Raw genomic sequence first — 8690 nt, 5'->3', positions numbered from 1 at the left:
TTTGTTGGGATATTCTTGGGAGAAATTCAAAAAATATTGTTTAAGTTACTTTTAATTTTTAAAATCATAATAATTAACAAAAAACGACAAATATGTACAAAGTCATTTGGAATTATTAAATAAAATTGGAACAATTCAAACATAAATCAAGAGTGAAATAAATATACACTAAATACCTAATTCCATTTTTGTACCAAAAAAGGCTTCTTGTATACATAAAATTATCATAAAGGAACAATTGTAAAAAAAAACATGAACCCCATAAATAATACGAATAATATGATTGGTGTCAAGAAACTCCAAACAGGCCATAATGCAATTGACAATAAAGTCATACCGACCAGAAAAGAGACAACCGATATTGGTATTGCAAATGGTTGGTGTTTCTCATAGTCTTTTATCCCCATGTAATAATGGTAATAGCCAATAAGTGTGACAGCTATGAGTGTACTTAATGATAAAAATCCCAATCCAATGTTCAAATAGGTCCTTTCTATTCTTGGATCATATCTCAGTGCTAAATAGAAATCAGTATAATAAAATGTGAAAATTGATACCACCATCCAAAAAACGCTGTGTGAATTGATTGGTCCGGACTTTTTTGGTACATGTTTGTCAAGTATCTTTTGACCTTCCTTTTTCAGCTGATCATCAGTGTCTTGATTGAATGTCCTTTCCCTGAATCTCAGAAAAGATTCTGAAAAAGCTGCACTTGAATCTGTCATATTTTTTTACTCTATAATTAACAGTATTAGAGTTGATAAAGATTAGAGTAGAACACCTGATGAATATACTTTAGATATGCAAACTTTCACAAGCAGAAAAATTGCAAAATCTACAATATATGCATTGAATAAAAAATCAAATCATGGAATGAAAGTAAAAATAAAAGCTTTTAAATAAAAAATTTCAAATTAGTCTAGCAATCAAAAGTTTTTGAGAAATAGCTAGGAACTTAGGTGTGGCTTGAACAAGCCTCAATGTTTGGATCATGTTTGCTCCTCAAAAATGCAAAATATTTATTAAAGATACATCTCTTCTTTTTTGAATTTCCTTGAGATATAAAAATTTTAAAAGAACAAGGAATTCTTTTCCATTAAATGGAAGAAAAATTGACTCAAATTTTGATGGGTCATTTATTAAATTTGGTTCATTAGATATCAAAAGTTATGCTCGGTTGAATAAAAAAGTTCTTTTTCAAAAAGTGCTCGAAAAGGTTCTATATCTATTTAATGATATGTAAAGTCAAGTCGAATTTCAACTAAAGGACAAAAATTCATTGGAAAATGTTAAAAAAAAACTAGTAAAATTCATGAAAATACATCAAATGGTTTGGAGATAAATCCAGTCTAGAACCCAAAATCTGAAGATTGAAGAAATCATGGTAAAAACAAATGGAAACGATTTTGATGAAAATTTCAAACCCTTTTTAGGCTCAAGTTTCAAAATTGTGCGTTTAATTACTAAGAAACGCTCTAATTAGTTCAAAAGCAATTGTGACTGCCAATTTTGAAATAAAATTGGATACCGTATTACTTCAAATAAACGCCCTCCCAAAAGGAAAATTATTTAATAAACGCCCCCCTCAAATGAACGCCCCCTTTGAATGAACGCCCCCTCTAGGGGAGGGGTGTTTATTAAATATTAGAAACTTGTGACTTTAATACTTTCAATACCAGTGTTGATTGGGTTTGAAAAAAAGGAAGATTTTAGTCATTTCTTGTAACCAGAGCAGTTTTCGATGCAATTTTAGTCGTTGAAACAAAGAAATTTTGCACTAAAATCCTGATAAAGAACTAAAACAAAAGGTATATTTGCACTAAATATTCGACTTTAAACTAAAATTATTTAATAAACCCCCCTCCAAACCCTTTTTCAAGTTCAGCCTGTAGTAGTGTCAACTATCAATATTTGAGTAAATACAAGTAAGATTCTTATTTTTGAGGACTTATTGCTTTAGCATAAGGTCTTAGCAACTGCATAAATTCTTTTAATGATAACATCATACAATCATATGATTTGTCTTTTACAATATATATAGCTGTTACCTACTGAAGTGACAAGATAATTTATCCCGTTTGTACTGGCTAACAGAAAGGGATGTATACTTGGGTATTTTATTTTTTTGACCAAAATCGCAATTGTAATGCTCTTTTAGCAATATTGCAGAAAACAGTAGCCATGTGCAGCAATAGTCGCTGTTTTCTATTGTTGAGCTGATTGGTTGAAAATGACGTATTGACTGATTTTACGTTACTTACAACCAATCAGCTGTTGGCTCGTGATGTAATGTCAGAAGACATTGGTGGGTGAATTGCACCAAATCTGTACCAAACAACAAAATTGTGTCCTGCCCGTCACACATTTTCAGTTATAACTCAAGTTTGGTTCAAGAAAATGGCTTGTAATTTTCAAATCATATACTTCCATAACCTGGGAATCCAAGCGTTAAGCTTTTTTCACAGTCTAGTTTATGATATTTTTGCTGCTTGTTTAACGCTTGGTGCAGGTAACTTGCCTGCAGGGAGATTTTTCCCTGCAATGCAGGTTCTGCCTGATTGGCCAGCTTTCAGCGTATTACTTAGTAGTACTTTCGCGCACATTTTGATAATTTCGATGCGCACGCATGAAAAAGCTGATTCTGCAGAAAAAATGAAAATGAAAACATAGATTCATTTAGAAACAAAATGGCTGTTGACTAGAAGTCTAAATACATGGCTGATGTTTTGATGTGGTTTTTAGTAGTTTTGAAAGTCTAGAGCTTGTGTTGTGGAAGAGTTTTTATGGTTAAGTTGATTATTATATTATACTCCCCGAGTATATCCAGAATACTTTCAACACCAAAAAATTTCAGGACCCCATTAGAAACCATTTTTGAGATTTTAACCTGAGAAAATCAGACTTTAACTCTAAATATCGCATTTTAGTAGGAAATGCAATACCATAATGGCAGACTTGGGCAAATTTCTGACCCAAACCATTTTGATTCTCCAAGAGTATATCCAGAATACTTTCAACACCAAAAAATTTCAGGACCCCATTTAAAACCATTTTTGAGATTTTAACCTGAGAAAATCAGACTTTAACTCTAAATATCCCGTTTTAGTGGGAAATGCAATACCATAATGGCAGACTTGGGCAAATTTCTGACCTGGGCAAATCATTTTGATTCTCCCAGAGTATTTTCAGAATACTTTCAACACCAAAAGATTTCAGGACACCATTTGAAACCATTTTTGAGGTTTTAGCCTGAGAAAATTAGACTTTAACTCTAAATATCGCTTTTTAAGTGAAAATGCAATTTCATAATGGCGGACTTCGGCAAATTTCTAACCCAAAATATTTTGATTCTCCCAGAGTTTTTCCAGAATACTTTCAACACCCAAAGATTTCAGGACACCATTTGAAACCATTTTTGAGATTTTAGCCTGAGAAAACCAAGTTTTAGCTTGAAATATTGGCATTTAGCATGAAAACTCAATTTCTAGGGCGCCATTATGGATTTATAGGAAATTTTTGAAAACTCAAGTTTGATTTTTTCTGGAGCTTTCTCTGAAGTGTTTCATTACTGAAAAGTTCAAGTGTGTACCTTAAAAAGTTTAAAAGTTGTGGGTCCTCAAAAATGCTGCTTTCATTCATTTTGCTACCCAGAATCGGAGAAAATCAGCCTTTTCAGCTTGAAATTGAAACATTGAGCGATTTAGCTGGGGTTATTTTGTCTTTTTATGGTGAATATTAGTACAAGACTCCATTTAGAAACTATTTTGACCCTTTACTGGGCTTTCATAGTCTTAAAATGGGCAAAAAATGCCACTTTTTACTCATTTTTCGCTATAGTGCTAATCAAAGACCCCCTGGGGAATGCTGGATTTTTGACCTAGGAGGTTAAAAATTGCGCAAAATGTCTTACAATAGATTAAATTTTCACAAAAAAATACTATACTTTGAATTTTTTGACATCATGCTAAAAATGGTAGTTGACGATCTACCCTAGTACTGTAGGAAGACAGGCATATGCGTAAATATCAAAAAGTGACTTAGCTCTGACTGATACTTTCTGCCACAGTACCAAATCCGCAAAAACTTAACAACCACAGTACAGATTTGGTGCAATAATTCACCCTGGGTGCAATGATGCATATCATATCATGAATAATTTAATTTTTTTTTCTCAAAATACCACAATACCGTAAAGTCGGGTAACTTGCATCAGTGGAGGCTAACATAGATAGCCCTCGAATGAATGACCTGTCTGGTCCTTAAAATACAAAGTTAAATCAAAACAAAAATGGTAGTAGAGTAGCTGCAAGCGAAGCTGCCAGTTGGGTGTTTAAGATAAAAACAGCAATTATTGCTCTTTTTGGCAATTATTGCCGAGAACGGCAATTTTTTCAACGATGAAATTCAGAGTCAGCAAAATTTGTCATCCTTATGACAGTATAGACCTAACTCTTCGTACAAAAGTTACCGGAAACGCATATTTGGACTTTGTACCCTATGCTGCACACAAACACTGAAGCCAATGTCCCGCGGGACAAAAATCAGTTTTTAGAAGTTTGCAAAAAAACGCCACATAGAAGATCTTTCACATTCAGTATGTGAATAGAGCAGTAAAAAATTCAAATGTTCTATTTTTCCTTTTTTTTGCAAAAGTTTTACCCTTTAGGAATGAAAATAAAGGGATATATAATGATAATTAAATAATATCCACTGATGATCCGTGGCACTATCGTAAAGCTAGAATCGCTTTGCGTACTCTTCGCTTGAGAAGTTGATTGACAGATTAAATGTTTCACCCGCACGGGAGCTCTGCAAGCGCTCTGCGAGCGTTCTCGGCTCAATCCTCAGACTGTGTTAAAAATGGTAGACTCAGCTGAGACAGATCATTTCGATGGAAGTTGTTGGAATGTTTACAAGACCTTTACAGAAAATCCTTTCTTTTATTGTCAATGATGACAGTGACATTATTAATTTTGATAGATCTGACATATTGATGTTTGTAAGTGCACTTTATAGTTTTGATTCCCATCAAAGAATCATTTTCTGGTTTCCATGTTATTAGATGCTGTTTTAGAGCTTTAGAGCTAGCCTGTATGAGGGCAAAGGTGTAAGAGGTGTTTGAAAATTGTAAAATTGCATCGAGGAAAAGGTTTTTCGGATTTTTAAAAGTGATTTTTTCAATTTTTCATTATGCTCAATAACATGAAAAAATTTAAAATAATATGTAACAAGATCCTGCATTGATGCTGAAACACAGTCAGAAAGAGAAAACAAAACCCCTGTCGTAAGTTTGATATGACTCGATTTTGCTATCTGCATTTCCGGCAAAAACCAGTTGAAAACAAAAGTGAATGAGGCACAGTGGACCTACTTATTGCGAGGTGTCAAATTACACGTGTTCAAAAATAAAATCAACTTTTAAAACGGCAATAATTGCCGAAAACGGCAATTTTCATTTTGTTTACGTTTTTCGTTTACTTTTTTCTTTTTCTTTTTTCAGCATTTCATTGTTGAAAAAATTGCCATTTTCGGCAATAATACACCTTTCCCGTAGTTTGTAAAACTAGTGAGCGCGCATTATTTTCATGCTCTCCACCGTTTGGTCTCTAGACAGAGGTAAACAAACCCGTTTTTGCCTGCGTTTCCTTAGGGAAAGTTTGTTTTTTGAGCTTTTCTTAAGTTCTGTCAAACAAAACCCCCTCAAATTGTAGTATATATGCTCATTCTATTCATGATATTATACCACCCTGAAAACCTCTTGCCAAAAGAAGATCGCTATCAAAAGTTATAAGCCATAGTGCGGAAAGGGGTCTGATCCCCCCCTTCTTAAATGATCCCCCCTTCTTGGCATCCCCCCCAACCTTTAAAAATACCTATCCCCCAAGGATTTCGGGCTAAAGTTTTTATGGTAAAAAGGGAAGGGAAACAGTAAAGACAAATTTAGTCTGGCAAATATATACCACTTTTTAGTGAAAATAAAGAACTTCCTTTCATGCAGACCAAATTTCATAACAGTGCTGGAAAATAATCTACAATATATGTAAGCCCCCCCCTTCTTAAATGATCCTCCCCCTCCTTGCTATCCCCCCCTTTTTAGTGAAAATTTCTGATCCCCCGCCCCCTTCTTCACTTTTTTGGAAGGTGTCATCCCCCCCTTAAAAAATGGGGGGGGGGTTCGAACTATGTAGTAAGCTGAAAACCAACTTTTCCTAACCCTCGCAGGCAAAAACGCGTTCGTTCACACCTCCCAAACAATTTTATACACAACAGTGGAGCGCACATTTTCCCGGGCGATTTCTGAGAAATTTGAATTACGGGAAAGGTGTAATGACTCACGGCATGGCCCGAACATGTTCGGGCCTCTTGATTAATACTTTTTAAAAATGGCCCAGGCCAGATTTTTGAAAACTTGCTACGATCGCGCGTGTAATTTATATTTTAAATTCCTTATTTTAGCAAACAAATTTAAAAATCTTCATCTTTATTCAAATATTATATCATTGTTCAAATATAAAGTTAATCATCTATTTTCCAATTAAGTTAGGAAAATTATTAAAAAGAATGATTTGAATCTTACATAATATGGTCTTCTTTTTATTCTTTATCCCGTTCCCTTTTCTTGTGGTCAGTGGCGTGGTGGGAAAATTTCTCTGGGGTGGCCAAGGCAAATATGGCGCCCTTTTTAAAGATTTTTTGTTTTTGGCGCCCCTCTCTATACGCTCATTATGAACACAAAAAAGGGAGTGTGCGAGTGAAGCGAGCCAGAAAATTTCGAGTTTTTGAGATGATTAGGGGCGCCATTTTTGTTTTTTCATTTGTCAATCTTTCGATATGGGCGCCTGAAAAATCCTTCTTGGCGTCGCTTATTTTTGGGCGCCCCTTCTCAAAAGGGCTCCGCTTGGGGGGCCTGGCCCCCTGGCCCCCCCTGCCACCACGCCACTGCTTGTGGTCTTCTCCTATTCGAAGCAGAATTTTTCTGGATCGTTTTTTGTACTATTATTTCTACTATCTTTGTGAATCAAACTGGTATTTGGAACTTTGAATTTGTCTAATGAAAATATTTAACAATGGATGATGATAAACCAGGAGCAGGAAAGGTAAATAAATTTAAATTCTACTATTCCTGATGATGTTCATGGCCCGAACATGGTCCGAACAAAATGTTCGGGCCGATTCAATAATACTATTTTGTGGCCCGAGCATGGTTCGAACAGGCCCGAACATGTTCGGGCCATGCCGTGGGTCGTGCCATGCCGTGGGTCGTAAGGTGTATTGCAGAAAAAAGAGCAATAATTGCTGTTTTTATCTTAAACACCCAACTGGCTGCGTAGTTCATTTGTTTTGAAATTTTGCTGCTTTGATTGGTCAGTCATTTGAGGGCTATGCATGTTAGCCTCCATACTGATGCAAGTTACACCCGACTTCACGGTATCTTTATTACAAAACAACTTACTGCCCCAGTTTTCAGAGCATGTCATGGCTGCCCCCCAAGGAATCGATAAAAAGAATCGAAGGGGTGAAGTTGCGTCTCATTTCTGAATTTCAACGACTAGAAGCTTCTTCCCTCAAAAAACGTTGTTTAATTTTACAACTTTTTTTAGGTTTTTGAGAATCCTCGCAAAAATGCGACTAAATATTTCCTTAAAAATGAAGGTCATTGGGGCCATTTGTTTCTTACCTCAAAACTTCCACTTTTGCCATCTTTCCCCTAGCCTGGATATCCAAGCTCAAAATTTTAGAAAAAACAAAATTTAATACAAAGTTCTAAAATTATAGAGCTTGGTCTCCCTAGCCCGGGGGGGCACTGACCTTGACGACCGACGGGGACGTGCCGCTGGAGTTTCAAAAGTCGATCCTGTCAGAAATGAAATTTGATGAAAAATAGACCCTGTCAGAAGAAAAATTTGATGAAAAACCTACCCTGTCGGATTCTACTGTGAAAGACCTTACCCTGTCAGATTCTACCCTGAAAAACCTACCCTGTCAGATTCTATGTTAAAAACCTACTCTTTATACACATATATTCGCGTTTTTCGTAAAGCATAACGTGATATCAACATTTCCAGGCTAAAAAACTACAGCATTGCATAAACATTAAACCTCAATACCTGGAAAACCGACCAAAAGAATCGACGACGAGAGTTATGCTTGAATTGATCTTTTCAGGCGAAATCTGAATCGAAGTTGATTGGATACTATTCGAATTGAGACATTTTAAAAATAAATCCTCTCTAAATCGAAATCTATTGGAATTAATAGGGTATTTTCTTATTCCTAATGAACTAAGGAAATGTGGAAAATAGTCCATTTGAATATTTATTGTTCTAAGTTAGATATTTTAACGAAAATGTTTGACCTACCTTTTGGGGTTAGTTGACCTACAATTTGGGAGCCTTCATAACCCGACATAAAAAGTCTGTCAAATTATATAAAACGTTTTTGTTGTACTTTCATAACATGAAAGTATTACCTGAGAGATGATTAATGTTGGCATTTTAAGCTTTTACGACGTGTCACAGACCAGCTGGGACCCCAGCCCAATCAGAAAATTTGCCTAAGTTTTGAACAATAAAATTTCTATTGGGAATTTAGTAGAAATTTTTTGACCCGATGTGGGAAAAGTTCCACCGGGGCTGTGAGGCAGAGGTGTTGTTACATTATTCACATATTTTAAAAGAGAATCTTCAACC

At 35.3% G+C, this 8690-nt stretch overlaps 1 protein-coding gene across 1 annotated transcript; it reads right to left on the bottom strand.

The window, feature by feature from the left end:
- Positions 1-56: 56 nt before the first annotated feature.
- LOC136804015 (transmembrane protein 128-like) lies at positions 57-829 on the bottom strand. Its single transcript, XM_067060757.1, has one exon. It carries the CDS (start codon positions 723-725, stop codon positions 225-227), a length of 501 nt encoding a protein of 166 aa, XP_066916858.1. The 5' UTR covers positions 726-829; the 3' UTR covers positions 57-224.
- Positions 830-8690: the final 7861 nt, after the last annotated feature.

Source organism: Clytia hemisphaerica, unplaced genomic scaffold, assembly GCF_902728285.1.
Source record: "Clytia hemisphaerica strain Z4C2 unplaced genomic scaffold, Clytia hemisphaerica genome assembly, whole genome shotgun sequence".
Classification (NCBI taxonomy): domain Eukaryota; kingdom Metazoa; phylum Cnidaria; class Hydrozoa; order Leptothecata; family Clytiidae; genus Clytia; species Clytia hemisphaerica.
Note: the sequence above shows the minus strand (reverse complement) of the source record. Positions and strands in the feature narration are given on the sequence as shown.